We start from the raw sequence: 23780 nt of genomic DNA, 5'->3' as shown, positions 1-23780 counted from the left end.
ATCATGGACACCGAGTCAGCGGCGGCTGTCCGTTGTCACGCTGATAGTGCTGGCTGTGTGGCCAGCTGTGACAGGTGCAGGCAGGCCGGTTGTCAACTGTAGCGTATTAGTCAGGACAACCTGTATTTTGGGCTAGATTAGTGACTTAATACCTCATGCACTCAAATGCGGATGACGGAAAATAATAAATATTCATGTTGATGTTTTATTCACTAATTAAATAATGATACAATACAGCTGTTTTAGAAATGCATTTTTTTTTTTTTTTTTTTACAAACACCGCACATCTACAAACGAACATTAGCTGTAAAAAACAACCGTTCATTTATAGAAAAAATAAACACTGCAAATAGGGGCAACTGACCTGGGAATTTTATCCCTTTTGGATTACAACCAACAAACAGGCTTTCAATGAAACTGAGGACAGCTTGTGTGTCTGAAATATATGCAGAAAATAACATAAAAGTTATTCATTAACTGTAAGTGGGAGTGAAGGTAACCAAAATAGTTATTGCCTATATATATAGGCAACTATAATTGACACAAATACAACAAATACAATGATTATATTAAGAAAAATCACTACAATTATTGCAAACTTTTCTATTTCATGAAAGGACTCTGAAGATGTGTTTTTAGTGCTTCTAGGATATATAGCTACACAGAATGTGTTACCTGGTAACTATAATGAATGTCATTATAGTAAATAATCTTCATCGAAGGTCCACAGGACATGAAACTGTTAACCGAGCCTGTCCCCATATTCCCCATGGCAGCAGAAGACATGGTATCCATGCTCTCCAGCATGGGAACGATCCCCCTGGTCTGGTAGAATCGTTACGAGCGGCTCGGAGCTGTCTCAGTCGGCACGTACCGGCCTTTTAATAAGGAACACGAGAAGCAGCCTGTCTTCTTTCAGGGCCGCCTTATGGCTGCACCCTCGCTCTAACACTTGCTGACAGTTATCAGAGAAGAACCACAGGCCCGGCCGGAAAGCGCCGGATTTGGGCATGCAGGCCTCTATTAGACATGTGAGTGAAAACAAACAGATTCAAACACAAGTGTGAATCACAATCACATGGGAAGAGCTAGTTAAGGGGAATTCTGCCCACGGCAGAGCCAGGGGCTATTTGACATCCTGTGGGCTAAACGCTGAGAGCAACGACTTCATATCCCTCAGCTTTCCCTTAACGCCTGGTTTGTCTTCATAAAAAAAAAAAAAAAAAAAAAGCAGAAAAGAAATTTATAAAATAAAATTCGGACGCAAATGTCAACAGCAGCCTGTTAAATAGAACCTTTTAGCTAAACAATATCAGCATACCCAGCAAGTTCCCTCCTCCCGATGAGTAATGTGTGCGATCCAGATGCACAGTAATGGCGTGGGGGGAGTACACCAGCAGGTGGAAATATTCTCTAGTCCTGCTGAGCTCTAAAAGTCGGCGCTTAGCACCCACAGCTCCGTCATCTGGGCTCTCCTGGCCTAAACGACAGGCCATTTGTCATCATTTTCGCTTTTGCTGTGAACGCAGCGCTTTTAATGGAACGCTCTGAACGCTTCCAGATGTTTATTTATTTGTTCCACCATGACTCTGAAAACCGTTTACTCTTAAGATATGTTACATTGTGTTGCGCAAAATCGCATCAGGCTATAATGCGCACCAGAGGCGAGAGGAGCGCGCCGGCGGCGGGCAGCGGCGTCAGTGCTGATTTCCCTTTGAAGGCCACGGTTTTCCTCCAGGGTTGTTAATAACAGTCTTGCACCATTTAAAATACGTACATAGAGCCGAACTGGAATCTGGGCTGGAATCAGGGTGGAGGGAGGCAGTGAGCCTGACCACAGTGGCATAATTTCATTTAGTACAGAGGAGATCCGTGGCTGCCAGCATTTTTAATATAGAGTGACATATTAAAATCCGCTCCTTCATGACCTCCACAGTGTAGGCCAACTATTCATGCAAGGCTCACAGCAACTGTGAGCACACTAATACTCAGAATGTCTTTTATTGTAATTAATACAAGGAAGCTAATGAATGATTCATCTATACTAATCTACACTATTTACTTTATATATGTATATATACACACATACATATAATATCACCAATGATTCTCTATTTTTAGCAGGACACCAGTTTTGTTGGGGCAATGGTGGATGCATTTGGGGAGTGCAAAAAAAAAAAAAAGGAATTTGCCAGATGAAAGTGCCAGGTCAGTTTTTTTAGATCATACAAGATCAACCCTGTTGTGAGAATTGTAAATATATTTTCAGATAAACAGTGAGCACATTATGTCATTAAAACGTCTCAAATGTGTATTATGTGGTATTATTATTATTATTATTATTAAGCAGTCACAATTCATAGATATTTCTGGAAAGTTTTTGTAATGTAATTTATTGAATTAATATGAAACTATCTATTTATCTGACACAAACGAATGAGCATTAGAAATGAATCAGGTACTGTAGTGTCAAAAATGGCATTAAACCCGAGAGGACAGCAGAGCTGATCACCCCACCCACAACATACACCCACACCCACCACCATACATCCCCCTCAGCGTCTGTCCACTCACTGCTTGTCCAGCCTGACTTGACTCCAGACAGGGTCTTATTCCCAAAGCCACATCCTCCCCTCCGTCTCTCCCTCCCTCCGTGGCCTGGCCACCGAACTGCCAGCACTCCTCCTCTCCTGAGACCTCCTGCTTGCTATAATTACCGGTGGCACCTTGGCTCTGGGGCCTTGGCGCAGGTGACATCAATTGTAGAGATATTGAGAAATTGCACAGAGACTCTCGGTATCAGACAGCGCGCTGTCAGGCCAGGCGCTAATCCCGTCGGCTAGTGCTATGCACTGCCTCGGCAGGCTGATGGGCCCGCCGTTCCTTTTATTTATGTATTTTTTACGGAACAAGGCCGGCTACATATGCAATGCAAAGGTGACTGCTGGATATCGGATATCGGAGGTGTGCGTCTGTAAATTAAAGGAATGTCTGCCCTCAGCGGTCGCTCGCGTCGCATTCTTGCCATTTGATTAAAGTATTTTTCATCATGCAGTCGAAGGTGAGCGGAAGTAAAAGAGTTATAGTGGCGACAACAGTGCATTAACCAAATAGACTATGTAATAAGTCAAGATAAATATAAGGGACCGGGATGAAAAAAATAAATAACACAATAAAAAAAAACCCAAAAAAAAAAAAAACAAGAGAACCCGAAGGACAAAGACAGTGGCTGTGTTATCTAACGCTGCAGTACAGTATCGTAAAAATAACAAATGGAGAGTGTCAGCCAGCCCAAATCTAAGCGGGAGCAAAAATATTTTATATGTCAGGTCTGCTCACCTTTTAATGGACTATTCTCAAGCAGCATGATTTTGACAAAGCACCCGGCTTTGCTTCCTGCTGCTCTTGAAAGATGCGGGTCAGCCTTCGTGAAATAGATCTGTCCTTGGCTGGGAAGGGGGGGCTGCGGTACACAAGATGACCTCACACAAAAGCCGGCCCACGGCCCAGGTTTACAGAGTGGGGACAAAGAGCCGGTTTTAACACCATGTCCACTCGTGTGGAAGATGCCAGATGTGTGGACTCGACTGACCCGTTTTCAGTAGATACATAACCATATTGTTTAAGTTATGCCGTGAGAAAGAAAGTGAAATATGAACAGAAGTGAGGTACCTTTATGATTTTTGCCATCTCTGGACCCTCTGGGTAGGGGGGTATACGGGGTAGCAGAGCTCTCACTTCGCTGATCACTGGGGTCCTGTAAGAGATGACGGACTGTGTGAGGTTGATAGTAATGCTCCAGCACAATGTGCACAGGCTGAATAAAGTCATAATGCAGAAATATAATTGATGATGCAGTACATGCTGTACGTTTATGCATAATGCATAAGTGGACATATACAAAGCATGATGTTGTAAGTGAGCCTGATTATAAAGCTTTATGAATTCTGCCTCATAGGCATCACTTCATTCATTTTTTAATGATATCTTAAAATGATCATGAAGACTTGTATCTTCAGCAGTATTTTTCTCCAGTCAGTCACACACACACACACACACACACACAAACACTAACATAAAAAACACTTTACAACATGCTGAAGCGAAAGTGAAGTGATTGTCATGGTTATACACAGCACATCACATGGTGACACAACAAAAATGTGTGGGGACGGTACTTTGTTTAGTGGCACCTCAGTGGCACCTTGGCTGGTTGGGATTCGAACCGGCAACCTTCTTATTACAGGGCCGCTTCCTTAACCGCTAGGCCATTATTGTTAATGATAATTTGGACTACAGTGATTCTCAAACTTTTCACAAGGAGTACCTCCAAAATGTTTGGCTCTCTAAGCACCACTATTATGCTTGGAATTAAAATTCAGCGGCATAGACCTATTTAACTAGTTTACATAGGAGGCAATTTTATTCCCAATCTGAGTATTATTTATTATTGACTGTCATCCACTGCTAATACTGCAGTCAAACGAAGAACATTTTAATTTTCTTAAAATAACTTCTACACTACACTTTAAATCTCCTGGATTATAGAGTCTCCTGGTGGACCACTAGAGGGACCCCAAAATCCACAGTTTAAGAACCAAGGAAACTGTGCATTTTAGCCTTATAAATTACTAGGGCACAACATGGTTTGTGAGGATGAAAAACATTGCTTATTTCTGAGCACGACAGATCTGACGACTGTAACCTAAACTGAAAATAAGAAGTACCCAATTTGAGAGAGAGAGGGAGTGAAAGAGAGAGCGAGAGAGAGGGAGGCCATTTTCATCGCCATGACTGATTTTCCAAGTGCCATAAATTTTATCAGCGTGGGGCAGAAAATGTTCAGGCCACCATTCGCGTTTTATCACAGAGTGCAGGAGGGCAGCTTTCATTACTTTGCAGAGAGGTGTGAGGCAAGGGCCAGCCCTGGCTTTCATTATCTGCCGCCCCGGCTGTTTAAGGAGGGAGGCGACGGTGCCGCTGAAGGCCTTGCCGCTCCTGAGCTATGAACACAGATTAGAGGTCAGACCAAGGTCAGGCAGGCAGACACTGTCGGCCCTGCCTGCTGTTATGTGTTTACAGTCCAACAGGTGGCACATAACCTCGCTCTCCAGCTGCCTCGCCATGGGGTTAACCAGGTTAACCTCTCCTTGCCCCTCCCCAAATGCTAAACCATTTCTTTTGTTAGTCCGTTAGCACAACGGATGGGCAGTACATCATGACGTACACATATCTGATGCCTTTGGGAGAAATACTTCCCCACTTCTGCAGGCGAGAATTTGGCGGCTCTTTAATCATCACGGGAGCGTACGCTGACAAATATATATTAGGGGCTCGGCAACAGTGCCGCTGCTGTTCTTGTATTCCTGCAGGACAGAGGAGGTCCTTGAGCAGGGAGCACAGCACACTGCTTTCAAACTGCAACACGGCCGCAAAGCAGAAGATCAAACAAGCCCCTGGATTAACGATGAAATGGTAATAAATACTAAACCGCAGCGTTTCGTTCATCTGGCAAGAAAAAGGGCTATAAAGCACGACCTGGTGTGTGAAGGCCCGGGATGTTAGCAGGTTTTTAGGTGACCAGTCCAACCAGTCCCTTTTGTGAGTAAAATGCACACTGGCCCTGTCTAGATGAGAGACAACCTCTTACTTACACACCTGTAATATTTTACAATAATTACATATTAATTAGGTTCCAATAAAAGACAACACACATGTGCATCATTTTTTCTTTTTTAACGGTGATTAATGTGTATTTTTAAATGTTCCTTTTTCAAACAAAAAGATTTACAAACATAGAATAACTATGAATATTTATTATGCTTATTTAGTGGCGTCATTGTGAAATAATTTCTGTTTGGAGGGTAAAAGGGCTGAAAGATCAATGGAATATAGTTTCATAACCCAAAGCATACCTAGCATGGTTGGCTGGTGCTATTCTGGTGTGAGGGTGACTGACGTACATACACTGCATAATGAGTTGGGCTGTGTGTGTTTAAGGTGTGTGTCAGGTGTCTTTATGACTTTAACACCCCTCCACATTTGGTTTTAATATCCCAACTGGCGTTTTTATTTTTTTTTTAAAGTCAGGTCCGGCTGCCCTGACTAATTTCCTCTCAGCCTGACAGATCAAAAGGCCTTCCCCACCACTGGCCCTTTCGGCCCCACAAAGCCCCTCGTAATCCTGCTGCTTGTCTACAATTAATCTTCCCAGTTGCCACATTATTAACAGCACCACCCACAGGCAGGGGGCTGCGCTCAAACCCCGGAGCCCCCCAATTGGACACTGGCCGCCACCTCACCATACATCCACCCCGCCCGCCCGCCCGACACGACCCTACCACCCATCCAGTGATGTCAATCACGGGGTGTTCAACCAAGCAAAGAAGAAGAAAGCGACCTGCTGTCAACATCAGAGCTTGCCACAGACCACCCTGACCCCACCCACGTCTGCCGATCAGACACACACTGCCCCCCCCCTTCCCTCCAGCAGCAGATTAATCAGCGCCCTCCCACTTCCTCCCTCCGTGATCTCCTCTTTCTCTTTATTCAATGACCCGTCCCGCAGATGAGAAAGGAGGGCTGCTGATAATGGGAATCCCTGCCAAACAAAGTTCCAGAAAAACTCTATTTGAATCCCAGCTGTTGGCCGGGGAGGCGCGTTCGCTCTTAAACAGCCTCTTAGGGCAAAGGGTCCGCAGCTTTGATCAGCACCCTTGAATCCTATGATTTCATTCTTCTCCTCCTTCTCTCTGGAGGGCAGGATACACACAGAACGTAAAGAGCTTTCTCTTATTCACAGTCACCTCCTGCTCTAAGCCTCTTCCCAACGCGATCTATCACAGGCCTTCCGGCGGCCTCACAGGGCCCTCACCCTGAGCGGTCGGGGAGGACATGATGGGACCACAAACTGACATCAACCACGCTTTTAAGTAGGATTTGTCTAAAAATACAATCAACATAATCACTAGGCAATGGTTAAGAAATGACATTTTTCAGAATTTTCCGTGATTATTATAAAAGAAACTCATGAAAACCCACATATTCCTCACTTGCTTTATTGGATTTCATACACTTTTAAACCACACACAATTCAAATAAAGCTGCATTTTGTCTCCCACCATCCCTATACTTACCTTTTATTTCTGTAACACTGAAATAATTACTAAGAAACACAAATAAATGACCTACGTCTGGTGAACATTGGATTGTTTAATCATGTTGAGTGGCTTAGGTCTGGTGAGATTTTTTAGTCCAGCTAGATAAGAAATAAAAGGTTCCACACTCGTACATTGTAGACAAGAAATGAAGGAAGAGAGATAAAGTAAAGTTGGCGTCAGTGACAGACAGGGCCCAGAGTGGCGAGATCCCTGATGAAAGACGCCTCGGCGGGGACGCTCCATCATCTCACTGCTCAGCCTGAGCCTCGCCTCGCCCGTCCCGACAACACAGGCCAGATGGTGCTCCAGCTTCAGGAGGTCGATGGAAAAGTAACAGTGACTGCTGAAGATCTGACAAGTCGTCTTTGCCCTGAAATACTGCCGAGCGGCACTGTAAGTAACACGGCGCTGTGGATTTTTCGGTTCATTGTAGCGGGAAGTTTGACCGAGGGCCATGCAGATGTAGCTGTCATGGTGTGTAAGAAGGATCTGGGGACAGTATTTGGCCGGACCGCGGTGGGGGTTTCCTCTACCCTTACAGAACAATGCAGAGCAAGCAACCATCCCACATCAATATTAAGGACCTGCAAACACACACACACACACAGAGGGAGGCTGTGAGGTGGTCTGGCCAGGTGGGGGCGTTGCAGTGCAGTGTATTTATGAGCAGACTCGTCACTCTGCACTTGGCCTGAAATGCACCAGGCCCACGGCATATGCTGCCTGCTCCCATCATTATTGTCTTTATCCAATGACTAATCACTCCAGTTTATGGTAATGCAGCCGAAATTTACAAGCGCGGGGGGCAAGAGCCGACGGTCTCGAACGACGCGCCGAGTGGGGGGTACGGCTGCAGCACTGCTCAGTGAGACACCGGGCTGAAATATTACTTCTACTGTACATCACGTATGAACACACACACGCAAAGGCTTATACACTCATGCATACAAATACAGTTAGGAAAATTACTATTCTCTACTCACACAGTCGCATGCAAACACACACACACACACACATACACACACGCCTTCCTCTCCCATAACCGCCATTGTTCATTTATTTTTTTCATTTTTGCTTCAGAGACTGATTGAATTGTTCACAACTCAGAACGCAGACCAGAGCGAAGGGAAAGTTGCTGTTCTCACCATTTTTTGAAAACTCATTTTGCACATTCCTGCACATCTTGCACATGTTTGTCTTGTCTTGTGTGTCCTGTCTGAAATATCCAACATATCCACTCACAAGCGTCCTACACGATGTTGTCCCGTTTGACCTCTTCATTGTACAGAAAAGTTTTACTTTTCTCTTATAGAGATCTGTACAGTATTGAAGTTTTAGTTTTTTAGTTATTATAGTTTAGTGTGTATATTCATATATATTTTTCTTCTTTTATGATTGCACTGTGTGAAACATTATTTCAATACACGGTATACGGTGTATACTGTTGTACTGACAATAAAGCAGTCTTGAATCTTGAAAAATAAAAAAGGAATGTGCTCCTCCCTCCCTGGCGACGAGGCTCAACTGTTCCCTCTCACACTTCGCCCTCTCACAATCGTCAGCAACGCAATCTAATTAGCCACTCAAGAGACGAGAACGGGGACGGAGAACGAGCAGAAAGAGCAGGAACGGGTGGAAAAAGAATAAGTGTAAACACCAGCACTCCCCCCCCCATATCCTTATACATCTGGACAAGAAGACAAAGTGCTAAAACGAAATAAATGCGCCCTGACAGCCACATGAAAGGGTTCGGCCAGGGGCTTTACTGCTACTTAAGGCACAGGAATGCTGTTGCTAAGCATCAGCCTACAACCTATCAGACCCTAAAGAAGGGCCTGCTTTCCCTTTTAAGAGGCTGTGAAGGGGGGAAAGTCAGCGGTAAGGGGAGGCTGGGGACTCGAGGAGATTTTTGTAGCTTAAAGCAATTGTAAGAAGAAACAAGCTTTCTGTTTTGTTTTCTCCTGACACCGCTTCAGCTTTTTGCGCTCGCAAAAGACATGTAGAAAAATTTCTTTTGATACGTTTTCTCTTTGGGTCTGTATCAAAAACACACACATGCAAAGAAAAAAAAGATATATATTAATAATAAAAAGAAAATCCGCGCCCGTGTGTGTGTGTGTGAGAAAGTTTTTTGCCTGCCTTTGTCTAAACGCGTGCTCTGCCAGATCAGAGGATAGAGTCACGCCTGCAACGCGCCGCCATTAACATAAAACCGCTAGACTCTTCTGCTGCCCCGCACGCAGGCGGGTAAACTGTGAGTAACGTCTGGGCGGACGGGGGCTCGAGGTGAGGCCTCGGCGGAAACTCGACCACCAGAGGTGCGGCGGAGGGCTCCGAAGCGGCCCGTTTACGGCCCTGACCCTCCTAATCGCACTCCAGTAATGCGCTTTAAATTGCCGGCGTGCAATAAAACCGCGGCCGCTCGCTTTCTGTAGGTAACGGCCGGGGAGAAGGCGGCCATTTGATGTAGCGGTGCCGCCATGGCCCCTCGGCGCGCTGCTCCCAGCGGGGGCGGATTTTCTCCAGCGCGCGGTTAATGATTTACCACTTCTGCTCCGCTGCACTTGTAGTAAGCAAATGGATCATATGATCAGTGATCACAAGAGCAACCGTTTTTTTTTTTTTTTCTTTCTTCTTTAGGCTCCGAGCATGAGGCGAATCGGGCGAACCGTTTTGAGGGCCCTGCTTTCAGGCACGTAGCACTTATGCTGCTTTATAAAGGAGACATCTGACCTCTGGGCCAGTAGCAGATGAAACCATCGTTACATGTCTCTCAGTGAGGAACACCGACGTACACTCAGAACTAAAAAAAATGTATGTAAAAAATTGCTATACATAAATACTCGACAAACATGCTTTATTTGAAAACACTGCACATTAAAACACGGTCACAAAGCATATTTGATCAATTACATTTTAGAATCCCCACTAAGCCGAATTACGGAATTACGCTGATCTCTTCAACTGTCACTGACTCACAAGTTTTCAACAAAGCTGTGAGTCAAACCAACCCCAAAAGCTGAAAGGCCTGAGCAGGGTGTTAATCTCGGGACATTTACACACTTCTTTCATGTCAAGACGGTGGGAAGAAATTATGGGAATACAACATAACTTGAAATGAGAACATATCTCACTCATAATTAGTCTAAGATAGAATGTTGGCAACCTGTGCTTAAAAACAGTATTGTAAAATATTATAATTGTAAAAGTGCCAGTGTAAACAAGTACAGCAAGAGGGACCTACATTTATAACACACATTATCAACTATATACATAGTTGATAAGTTGTATTGAATTGTACGAAATAAAAAACAACAACAATGAAGTGTACCATGAAGTGAGAATAGTAAATTATTATGGTGCAAGATTATAATTACTGACAAAGCATTTTATTGCTGTTGGCCTAAAACTGTATTTTATTAAATAAATTATGTTGATTTGGATGAGAAATGCTTGTCGAGTCAAATCGATATTTTTTTCGCCAGAATGCGATTCGGACAAAATAAAAAAATAAATCAATGGTTTTTGTCCCCACAGCATATTTGCACGCATTACTGTTTGGATTCACCATATGGCATAAATTACTGCGCTTATCTGGCCTGTTCCGCAGCCCCGGTTCCTTCAGCCGGCAGATACTCTGATACCCTGTGAAACCGAATCGCACCTGGAGGGCAGGGCGCCAAGGCCGGGGCTGGAAGGTACATTAACCTCGGCTGCATCAGATATATATATATATGTGTGTGTGTGTGTGTGTGTGTGTGTGTGTGTGTGTGTGTATGTGTATGTGCGGCCTGCACATGCGCCTGCATGGAAATATGGAAACGGTGGTGGGGTGTTCCTTTGGGTGGGTGCATGGGTGTGGGACAAAGGACCGGTTTCCGCAAACTTAAACAAAACTCTTGTTTTGTTTTAGGGTTTTCTTTTTTGGGGGGGAATATCTGTATAATTATAAGTTATGTTTTTTTTTCTTTTTTACATACTGCCTACGAACGACCACACAAAAATACAGACCAAATGTCTATTCCATATTCCACCCCGTCTCCCCTCTGTCTCACACACACATGCAGGCTCGCAGACGTGTGACATATCATGAGGCTTTCTGCTGCGATTAGGAGCTGTATCTCACGTCAGAAATGTTTTCAAGTGAGCGGGATGTTAAATAATTGAAGATTCTCTGTGCAGGACTGTCACATCGGGCTGTCTGGGATGTTTCCTGCACAATTAGATGCTTGGAGACATTTGAAGAGGGAGCCCGCAAAAAAAAAAAAAAGTCACCAAAAGTGACATGTGAACTTAAAGGAAATTAGCTCTTCACACGAGTGAAACGTGAAGGTTACTTAGCAATGCTTAACTGAGAGAGCGGCTCTGTGAAGTGCATGTTCGACCCTGATATGAAGACTGCCATTTTCTTTACTTTCAGCTCGCTGGAGTCAGGAGAGATCACAGGAAAAAGCAAAACTAATTTTGACTCGGGGCAAGCCGAGAAAGCGGGAGGGGGGGGGGGGGGGGGGGGGGCAGAGGGAGAGATGTGTCTAAATAATGAGATCTCTTGATGTTTGCTGTAGAGATGATACAGTCACTCACCCACACACAGACACAACAAACAAACACACACACACACACACACACACACACACCTACAGTCGGCGCCTATGCTCTCATTGCTGCCGCATCGTTTGATTTCATGCTTTTGCCTCCGGTGTTTAATGGACTATAAAGCAGGGTTTGGGAAAGACAGGTTCATCTCGCCTCCAGCATTCCTCTCTTTAATCGATGTTTGTTCAATTTACGCTCATTTAGCCGACGCCTTCTATTCCATAATTACAGGTTCAGTGTGCCTGGTTAGCTGCCGTATTTGTTGACCACTAGGCCACCACCAGCCCACCATTTTAGTAGCCACTATCCTAAAAGCCATTTAATTTACAGACCGATCCCATGCCTGATATATTTCGGTTTATTTGGTTAGTTTATTCATCCTTACATGCACAAGTTAAATTGGGTCACATGGTGCAGCAATGGTCAAGGGCCGTTTAAATTATTATAATTTTTTTGACATTCTTGTTGAAGGTCTTTTTATGAATGATTAAACCCGTTGCTTTAATTAGTTTTGTTAAGTTTTTAGACTTATGTAAAAAAAAAATGTAATATACATTTCTTTAAATTATTTTGGAATTAATCAACATTAGTAGCACAGTACAAACTCGTGAGGGAAAAGTTCAATGAAAACGAAACCAATTAAATTTTTTTTGCTATTATTTACATTTTCACCCTGGTACCCAGCACTACCCAAGTCTACCTCCTTAATGGACACTTTTTCAATAATTCGGCCTACTGAGTAAAAAAATGCAATTTATAAAAAGAGAACTCCCTTCATTCATTTATTTCACTAATCAGAGTGTCAGTCTGCAGCGGTGCGGGTTTAAATTGTAGTAGCGCCAGTAGCGAACACTCCTATGACTTCCCTGCCCGCCTGACGCTGCATGCTGCAGTGCCACTGCAGCTCTAAAGTACGAAGGCAAGCGAAGGCCTGGCCCCGCCGCAGCCCCCTTCTCTCCCGGGAGAAGGACTTATGAAGGTGAGTGCTTCCATGACAGGCAGAAAATAAAAGAGACAAACCAGGGATAAAAATTAAATAAAAAGTAGCTGTCTTAAACAGTAATTGCACTCCTTTGCTGAGCACGCTTTCAGATATATAAACTTGATTTACTATCGGCTCACAACTACAAATCAGGCCCGGGAGAAACACTTGTGCTATGAAATTGTTTAATCTCATCAAGTTCTGCTTTCACAGCAAGCCATAAATCACAAAGTCTTTGTTATCATAGACCTCCATGAGCGCCTCTCAGGCAGGCAATGGATCGTGGGTATATATAATCTTGACTGCACAAACAGAGGGGTCGTCGCCGACTGAAATACTTTCATATTAGCCGCGGCGCAGCTGCTGGAACACAAGCCCATGATGGATATCTCATTTCCAGGGCGCTGCATCTATTTCCAGCAAATTATTACTGCATAAATTTCTTGTCAACAGAGACGGCCAATTAATAAAGTTAAAAATGGACTTGTGATCGCATCTACAAACCAAATGGAAGTGTGTGTGTTTGTGGCTGTGGGGTGAATTTACCGTGGCGAGGTCAGTTTAATGAATGATTTTAAAGTTTGTCATAAACTCCCAGACACTCCAATGTCTACACAGGAGTCCCGATGCAGTCTGGCCGCTGACAGATTTACATAAAGTGTATTTATGTGGCGTATCAGGGGTTTGATGGCTGAAGGAGAAGCGGCGTTTATTACAGCGGGCCGAGATCTGTGGCCAGGAGTCACCGCAAAAATTGCAGATAGCAAAGAAAACACCTTGAACATACTGGCGGGACAATACACACATTCAGCAGGCCACTCAGATGAATAATTCATGGATAATTGCAGCACATCTATTTAGCGCAGGTTGTCTATCTGGTGCAAAAATCCCACAATATATCTGGAAAGATTTATATGGATTTCGGCTCCTTGCCTGATAAATCTGAGGCAGTAATTACACTCGGAGGGGTCGGGCTGCGACCCACCTTTGAACTAATGACACTTGGATATTTAAGACCCTTCTTCTTCCTCTTGACTCCACCACGGCCCAAAACCTGTAGAGGGTTTTTTTTCCTGCTGTTGACATCACATTACTAGTGAAGTGAAAGTGCAGTGACTGCACAGCACACGGTGCACTTAATGCAATGTGTCCTCTGCTTTGAACCATCACCCTTAGTGAGCAGTGGGCAGCCATGACAGGCAACTGGGTACAGCACTGTCCCAGTACGAGCCCATAGTGCATTTATACTGTAAATATCAAGTTGTCATTTCCCACCCCTCCCCAAAAAAAGTAACTCCACTGACCATCATGGCTTCCAAACGTGAAAAGTGATTGGTTGTAAAAATGGTCTGTGATTGGTTGTAAAAATGAGCGCAAATGTATTTTTTTAGTTCCATCACGCTCACACAAGACTTTTTGCACCAAACACTGCTGTTGGTGAATGATGTTGATGTAATTTCCGCAAATGCCCTTTCACTTCTCATAGGCAGCTCTCCACCTCGTCCCGCCTCTCTCTTCCTCATTTGCATTGAAAGCTACAGACACTGAAACGGCACGTCCTGGCCAAATCTCATTGTGGGACTCGCTAAAAGTGGCTGTAATTCTGCACAAACGCTGAAGTTTGAAACTTCTGATACATATTAAGGGACCAATAAGACCTTTATAAAAGCAAAAAATAGTCATGGGACCTTTGCAACATTGCATCATGGTGGGCCTAATCTGGGCCTATTACAACATCCACGCCTTCTACAATATATTGTGCTGAGGCATGTGCCCTCCCATACACATGCATGGTTTTCTTACTCAATTGACAGCCATGTTTGTGGACCATTAGATTAATACCTGGCTCACTAACATGCTTTTCATTTTGGAACCTAACATGACATCATGCTAACTAGGGTGCATTTATATTGAAAGTACTATGTTATAAAGCACAAGAGGATGGTTAAAAAAGCATGTTAACAAATGTTAACATTCACATTCTGACATGTGCATGTACATTTGTACTGTTAGCAAAGAATTTTATGTAAACAAGTCATTTGACTATTCACATTTATACCATTTATAGTTACAGGGACAGTCCCCCCCTGGAGACACTCAGGGTTAAGTGTCTTGCTCAGGGACAAAATGGTAGTAAGTGGGGTTTGAAACTGTGACTTTGTGGTCTTCTGCTCAATAGGCAAGTATCTTACCACACAAATCAACACAAATACATATTGGAAACAAAAACGTTTGAATATTAATGACTTAAGAATTGGCATAGACTTGTATCTTTGTTCCTTAAATCAGAACTGAGCTCCACACACACTCTTCACTCTTCCCATACCGGCCATCCATTGTACAATTATTACATTATCACAGTACTGTACAATATTGTGCATTGATTATCATACTGACATTTTTTACATTTGTTGGTTTCTCAGTACAATATTAATGAACTTTTACTACTTCGTCTGTCTTTTGCACATAAAAAAGTTCTGGTATTATTCATCTGTTTGCACACCAAAATATTACTGCACGTTTGTTTTTGTTTTTTGGTTGTATCATTTCACTATGTTTTTTTATAGTTAGTTGAAATGACATTCCTGCTCGACTTGATCTATGAGCATAAAGGTGCAATTCATTTCAGTGGCCACTAATCTCAGTGGGCATAAAGTCACTGTCCGGGGCTTCAGAGGGACTCTCTGGGGACCAGCGCCTCAGTGAAAAACACTCCTGTGAAGTGCAGTGCTGTGACTGGCACTGCCACGGGGCGCGCTGTCTTTAAATGGCCGTGTTTTCTTCCAATATCGGGCCCTTCTGAGGGGCCTGCAGTAATTTATTATTTATAATACTCACAGCCTGTCCCCTTGATTAAGGCAAGAGAACTTTGTTTTACTCGCTTCTGCCTTTAATCTGTCTCTCAGTGAGATAAATGAGGCTGTGCCATGCCAGCTCCCCGCTCCTCTCCTCCTCTCCCTCGCTGTGTTTATCTCCCCGCTCGCGTTGCATCAAGAGCCCACGCATCTGTTTCAATGCACCAGATCCAGCCCTGGTCAAAGTGGCTCTTCTTTTTTTCATACAATTTTACTTTCTTTAGACAAATTCCTTGACTTTTGTCAAACAACCATCCCGTCACTCCCTGCCCGGCTGATGCACTTAGATTTCAGCTAATAAATAACCAAAGTATTTATTATGTGTGATCCCCTTCCTTTCCCTTTTAATGGTGACACATTTGCAGTGAATTAAGAGTGGGTTTTATAAACTAGGCGGCGGGCCAGCATTGGTCCCTGGCTTCTTCTGAATGTTTTTCTTTTCTGTATCCACTCCCCTCTGCCCCTCTTTGCCTGGTGCTAAATCACAGTCACTGTCAAAGAGCACTAAGCCAGTGTGCGTCACCAGGGAGGGCAGGAAGCAGTGGGTATAATTCTGTCCATCAAGCTGATTTATCGCATCGGTAGCTTTGTAATCATGTGCCGTAACTTATGGGGAATGACACGCAGGAATTTGGTGAGAAGGCTTAGTGTTCACCAAGCCCGGCGTCCAGCCTGACTAGACTCACCAGCTGTCTTCTTCAACTTCCATTACTAATCTCCACCATCTTCTCATTACACTGACTTTCAATACAATTCAATAGATCTAAGGTCTCACCCTGTCCATATGTAAGCCTAAAGTCTAATGCTATACCAAAACACTGCAAAAGAGGCCAATATTTTTTTTATGTATATGTATATACTGACATGTATATTTTTACTTTTACAACTCACAATCACATTTTTTCTTTTTCTAGGACTATTTATTTGCTTAATTGTACACTGAACTTTTATATTATACAGTCGACATATTGTCTGTGCTATTGTTATTTTTTTGCTGCTCTTATCTTTCCACTTTCTGCCGTGACAATGTAAATTTCCCACTTGTTAATAAAGGATAATCTCTATCCCTCTCTCTCAATCCTGAGTGAGGAGGAATTAATTAATTATCTGAAATACATGTATTTTAATTTTTTTATCTAAATAATAATAATAATTTTATTTTTTATTAATCCATAAATTTTATTAAATATTACATTGATAAATGCTCTTATACTAGTTATACTACTGAAAAACTAGTTAGTTTTATTTGAAAATTATTTATTTTTTTAATCTATTTATTGATATTATTTAACATTATTTTTTAAAACATTTTCAAATTATGTGAGACTTTTAGAATAATTTGGGATTTCAGAGAATATCATATTATATACATATATACTATAATATGTGCATGTCCATGATGGAAAAATAAATAACTACATCTCTCTTTTAAAAGAACCTGACATCTTTGTTGGTTTAACCTCACCAGAGACAGCTGCCGATTCACAAGCTCTCCTGCTTGTACACTGGATGTGAAAAAAGTGGCTTGTGAAGCTCTAACAATGAGCCACAGGCCCCTTTTGCCCGCTCAGAGAGCCTAGATTTGCATATCAAGTCACCAGTCTGATATGTAAACGTTGTTCCATCAGATGTTGCTGCTGATGAGAGCTATTCATCGCCATGCACATGCTCCCAGTTTCAGAGATAGACAAAAAGGGGGCTTTGAAAGAGATGTCTCATGTCATAGCCTGGCAGAGATAATGTAATCGTTATACCTTCTTGATCACAAAACCTCATGCTCGCAACATTCCAGTGCACTTCAGAATGGCAACCCATTCTTTCTTTTTTTTTTTTTCCTCCACGTGAATGGCTTTTTTTAATCTGAGCACTTCAATTTGCAAGCCTTGCTGGAAGGCAGCTCCTCGTGATATGTTAATTGCAGGGTACTTAAGTGCTAAAAGATTAACATAAAACCCTTTGGAAACAACCTAATAGTTTATGATAATGCGTCCGTGGCCTTTATCTGTCTATCACTACATTGCCACTAGCTGTAATTTTGATCAAGGGGCTGTAAAATATCATTTAAACAAGTTCACTTAGAGATAATTAATAACAGAAACAGCATTATTCAATAGAGGTCCTCTGGCTCCATTAAAAAGCCGGGAGCTGAAATATAATTAAACTATTTTATTTTATTAACCTATTCATTAGGTTGTGTAAATGATGGCCCCTTGAATCACTGTCACAGAGAGCAATTAGAGGGGCGCTCGGGTTTCTAGTTAGGCTTAGTTTGATTAGGGACTTTCAATTAGTGGCAGGTGACATGATCATTGTAATCTCTCACGTAGTGGCGGATAACGCACAGCAAACGGGAAGTGGGCCGCATGAAGGGCGGGGCGAGTAAATTTTAATGGAGTGGGTTGCAAATAAGCCAATAGACTTCAACCTGCACGTGAACTTCCTGTAGGTGTGATTGAAGAACCGTTTCAAGGTTTGGATGATTGGATTTTAATAATTCCATTCAGAAGTGTGCAGTGGTCAATAAGGCTGAAGTATGCTGGTGGCACCATGGGGGCAGATATGTAAAATCTATTGTCTTCATGGATACCCGGCGGGACAATAAAGCATATTGTGGCAACATAAGATGAGAGGTAGCTGGTGGGCATATTTATCATGTCTGACAGCTTCCTCTGGCAGTGTAGGAGATAAGGTCAGGGAATCTGACGCATGGAGAAGCCATATCTCCCCCTGTGATCTAACAAGGATGGAGGGAGGGCTACAGTCTAATCAATAAGTTAAAGGGACATTCTCGAGGGTGTTTGGGGAGAGTAAATAGGTGATTGTTGTTCCCAAACTATTTACAGAAGACATCAATAGGCACAGATTGACCCCAGTATAGTGAATGGGTTGGACACCATTTTCCTGTAAAATGTGGCCTCACTTGGTGTTTGGATGGTGTTGTCATGTCCTCCAAAGCTGAGTCGAGGGGGGGCAACATCCTCATCATATTGAAGAGGACACCCCCCCCCGAATTAAATCATTAATTGGGCATACACTCATACTCAACGGGTACAGAAAGGCTCCAAGTGTGCACTTGATAGTGAATACACTACAAATGTGTCCTACATGGACACTGACAGACTCTCATCGGCAGCGGGACAAGCTTCTAGTCGTTCCCCCACGTCACTAGAGGCAGGTGGATGTTCCGCAGCTGATTGTGCCTCTGCCAAGACACACTCCACCCCTCCCCCCCACTTCATGAATAATGCACAGGCCCCTTTCTCACCAGCAATGAAAAGGCCATTCATTCTGATGCCATAGCTCGAGTGTAGCAAAATGATTGGTCTGCTGACGAAAGGGTGGGTGGGGGGAATATTCCTAAACAATTTGCTTCAATTTTTTCGACAGGAATTATTGTGTTCTTTTGATGGCGAGACAGCGCCATGTGCATAATGATGTCACACTAATGGCTTGACAGGCGGACTACAAGACCATGACATTTGCATGAGAAAATGCATCAGTAAGCAGCCAGTGAACTATGTACGCGCTAACCTCAAAAATGCGCAAGTGGACGACAATACATCTTCGGCGGCTCTTTCTGTGACAAGCAGATAGATTCATACATTCCACTTCATTATTTTTCTGGAAATACATAATGGGAGAAAAGACAAAAAAGTGAGCCCTCTCTGAATCGGCTCATAAAACCACAAGCACCAAAATGAAATCATCAACGACTCTTAGAGGAGATCCAGCAGGAAATCCCATCTGCGGCACTGATACTTTCACGGCCAAAATTAAAAGGGTCGGGAAAGGTACAAATTACTCGTCTCCACACGCGCAAATACAGTCCAGTAATCTGAACGTTGTAGGAGGTGTTGTGGGTGAAGTGGCTAGATTGAAACTCAATTCGGTCTAAAATGAGGTGCGGCACATGTCTGGGGCTAATGAATTGGTTGTACCTGTGTGACAGTTCAGGTGAATTACTTAGCTTTTTTTGTAAAAAAAAAAAAAAAAAACTGTGCAGAGTCTGTAAGATACGCTGCTTCTAAGTAATTGAAGCGTAGCATTACAATCACTCTGTGGTTGTGTAGAACGCAGTTCCATGTGCTCGTTCATGAATAAATATATCACTGTGCCGTCTTGTCCCTCCTGTGGTATGGGGTGCATTTTTTATTAGATAAAGGCAAATAACAACAAAATGTATATATGCAACAAATCAATTGAATATTCAATGTTTGCCTAGAAAACACTAGATGGGCTTTATTGTCCACAAAAAAAAATCCCTTCATAATTCCCATCAAGGATCCCATCATATTCACTGATGAATTACATGTGGTGGTACCAAATTCAAGGTTAAAATCATGCTAGCTTGTGATTTTTTCAATTTTTAGTGCTTGCATTTTGATTGGCTGAGGGCAACCTCAGTAGCACTGACATTTCACAATCCCAGCAATCTGACCACAGCACGTTAAATATCATTACACTTTTACTGCCTGCTTTTACAGCCACAACATAAAAAGTGATGAACATCTGCTACCTACCTGATTGACCTGAGTGAATACAAACAGCTGGTACGTACGCTGAGCAACTTAGTCTCTTTTTTTTTTAAGACAAAACCTCTTTATTATCATTAACTACCTTTTATTAGAGCAGTAATTAATGGACTGAATAAAATTAAACTGTGATATAAAATAACACTGGAGCTACAGCAGCTGGAGATGTTTTTGATATCAGTTAAAATAATGTATATAACATCACTAAGCAATGAGTGAGGTATATTAACCAGTTATGCCAATGCATGAATTGTGCTAAAGACTAGACTATACAGACTACAAATTTACATAATGAGTTCATGGTTGAAGGAAACAATACTTTATTGATTTATTGCTAATTTATGGCCTTATTAATCAGACTGCAAGGACAAATATATACTAAATGATTAAAGTAGCAGAGAGGTATTTAAAGCGCAACCTCCTGACATCCCAGGATCTGCAGTTTCTCAGAGCAGAATGACAAGGTTGCTTCTTTTCATCTCCCAGTCACTATCCACTACCACTTATTCCAGGGTAGCAGTTATCAGAGTCCATACCAAAACACACAAACACACACATACTATGAACAGACCAAAGTCACCATAGTGTGCATGGCTTTGTGTAGTGGGAGATAACTGGAGAACCTAGGGGAAACCTGCATTAGCCTGGGGAGAGTAAAGTCTGCAGACACAAAGCCAGAGAACAGATTTAAAACCACAGGCTCAGTGGTGCGAGGCCTCCAAGCAGCCTGCTTATTGGGGGGAATTACATGGGCTGGAGCATCAATTCGCATATTCCAGGTTCTTCTGAATGGATGAAATTTCTCTTGAAGCGATTCATCAGATCTCTAACAGCATGCCTGTCATGTTCCAAAAAATTGGAGCAAGTTCCCAGAAAAGTTCTGTTATCTGTCCCACAGCGAGACAGTTTGTAAAATAAAAGCACCAGATAAGCATCAGGCTTATCTGGACCTAAACCTTCCCCTCATCTGGACCTCACGCTGACACAGTGCCCCAACATCGAGGATCGAGAGGAACCCAAGCCACAGTTGACTCCAAACGAACCTCTGAAGATACTCAGACACAGCCTGCGAGAAACACAGCCACGCTTAACAGCTGATGCTTGGCATCTGTTTGTCATTTCTCAACTCACAGTTAGTGTGAGGAGGTTACTTGCAGTTCGTTCTGACGGGATTGTTATAAGATGCTGTCTTACAGGACCAGTGACATTTACTCTGAAAGAGGGGAAACTTCAAGACAGGGTCATGGGACTGCCCATTTTGTCTGATCCAACAGGAGAGCTACTGGAGATCATGTTGCTGAAAAAAGGTCAGGTTCTGGTAGAAAGATGTCACAAGGTTCTATGTCACAAGGTTCTATGACAAGCTGGCAGAGGCAGTATGAGAAAACGTGGGTCCTGACATTCATGTGGATGTTACTTTGACACTTGCCACCTACCATGCTGCTAACCAAATACACTCCTTCATGGTTAAATTATTCCCTGATAGCCAACCTTCAGCAGGATAATGTTCCATGCTACACTGCAGAATTTATCATGAATGGTTTGAAGAACACAATAACAAGTTTGAGGTGTTGACTTGGCCTCCAAGATCTCCAAATCTCGATCCAACAGAGCATTTTTGTGGGATTTGCTGGAAAAAAACGAATCCAATCCCAACATACCTAGTGGTCCAGTTGATTACATGCCTTGATGGATTACACATCTTGGGGGTGGGTGGTGGGGGTTGCTTCGCAATACTAGGTGGGTAGTCATAATGTTGTAGCTGACAGTTGTATATTTTATGACTAAAGTGCTACTCCAAAAGTTGTGTTGTTTTGTGTTCAGTGGTGCTGTAGTAGGGGCTACTCACAATACTCCATCTGAAAACTCCCATCACTGAGACACATACTATATGATGCAAACGGGGCACAACAAAAAAGCTTCTGAGCATCTTTTATTAGCCGGCAGGCTACAGGCTATGGAGGGAGACTAGTGATTCCCAGTATGGGGGTTTGGTCTACACTCACAGTAGGTGCCTCACTTCAAACACAGGCCAGCGGTAACAGAGAATCCAAGGATGCCCCCGAGTGCAGACACTCATCCACTCGTATCTCTTCCTCTCTCTACATCACATTCGGTCTCAAACAAAAGTGACTCAAACTACACTTTTGGATGAAATGTGTTTCTGTCACCCACTAGACTCACATGTGCCATGCAAGTGTAGTTTAACCAAACAGTGGCAGAGACCAGTGCATCTGCTATTCAACAGTGTTAAATCACCAAATTGATGAATACTTTTTAAAACATAAAAAATATGTGAATATATGAGGTGCACTACACCACCACCCCCTGTACACAAATGCAGAGTAAGCAGAAAGGGGACTCCAGTGACATCACCATTTAGCGAAGGAGTAATGGTTACTGGGCTCTCTTCAGGTCTGCAGAGATTAAATGCAAAATTAAGATTATTTACTGCACTGATCTGAACATATTTCCCTTGAATTCACACTGTTTTAATCGGTCTTGATAAAGGGCCGTTGTCTTATATTATGGGCCATCTTATAATTGGGCCAATATATTAATTCCCTCGTAAGACTTCACATTGACCATTGTGTCTACCTCACCTTAAAAAGGACATTGTTGCTCTAGAAAGAGGTTCATTGCAAGACTACAAGAATGATTCTTTGCCTTAGACAGATTACTTTTGACAAGAGGTTATCTGAATTTAATTTAATTTCTTTTAATGTATTTATAGATTTAATAAAATAAATTTAGTTGAATTTAATGTATACTTGATCCAATCAGGTCGAGATACTGTGGATCCAAACACCTATTTCAACAAAAGTTCAAACTCAAGAACCCATGGCCATAGTTGGAAACTAGTTTGAGAACTTTTGACTGGATCTAGTGTGAAGTTATTGTATGGAAAATTTTGCCTGAATGGCCCGTGAAAGCTTTTCTCTTCATATCTGAACTAAAAAAACTTTAAAACTTTAAATTATTAGTTCAACTCCTTCCAAGGGCTGAATAGCCTGTTGCTATAGAAAAAATCTTCATTAGACAAAAGCAATGAACACCCTACTAAAAGACACTGAGTCCTTCAATTTGTCACCTGTCTGTACAATAAGTACACTGTAATGGCACAAAACGTTTCCGGCCTTTCCAAGCTAATAACATGATGATAAATCACAGAGGAGATAACGCACACAAATTCATCTGCACCAGCCGACCCACAGGAAATGAGAGAAGAACTCCACTGTCGCCGAGCGGGACGACGTGTGTTCCCCCTTTACATGTGACTCATTTATTCCAGTCGGCTAGTTAGGACAGGCTGACCCCGGGACAGTTTCTACCATCATCAAAAATGAGTCACACCCACCCGAGTCCAAGAACGTTCTCCAGAAGCCAAGAGAGCTCCGTGTGTGTGTGTGTGTGTCCTACAAAATCCCACTTTTTTGATCCTCATCCAGATGAAAGGGCCACGCCGCTCAGGATTATGCAGGACAATTACGCTTTCTCTCTCAATGAAAGAGGAAAGGTGAAGGAAGCGGGCGAATCGGCTTTTTGAGAGCCCTAATCATTCCCAATTAAGCGCATTTTCTGACATTCTGCAACAGCCGGTACGAAGCTCTTAAACTCCAGCGCCTCCCCCTCTGGACACCCAGGCCGGGATATT

At 42.8% G+C, this 23780-nt stretch overlaps 1 protein-coding gene across 1 annotated transcript in view; it reads right to left on the bottom strand.

Annotated features, from left to right (window-relative positions):
• Positions 1 to 23780, bottom strand: part of lrmda (leucine rich melanocyte differentiation associated) — a 213524-nt gene that overhangs the window by 20510 nt on the left and 169234 nt on the right. Inside the window, exon 6 of the mRNA XM_028989785.1 lies at positions 3673 to 3757. Coding sequence (XP_028845618.1) covers positions 3673 to 3757 — 85 coding nt within the window. The remainder of the gene's footprint in view (positions 1 to 3672; positions 3758 to 23780) is intronic.

This window comes from Denticeps clupeoides, chromosome 8 (genome assembly GCF_900700375.1).
Source record: "Denticeps clupeoides chromosome 8, fDenClu1.1, whole genome shotgun sequence".
Classification (NCBI taxonomy): Eukaryota; Metazoa; Chordata; class Actinopteri; order Clupeiformes; family Denticipitidae; genus Denticeps; species Denticeps clupeoides.
Note: the sequence above shows the minus strand (reverse complement) of the source record. Positions and strands in the feature narration are given on the sequence as shown.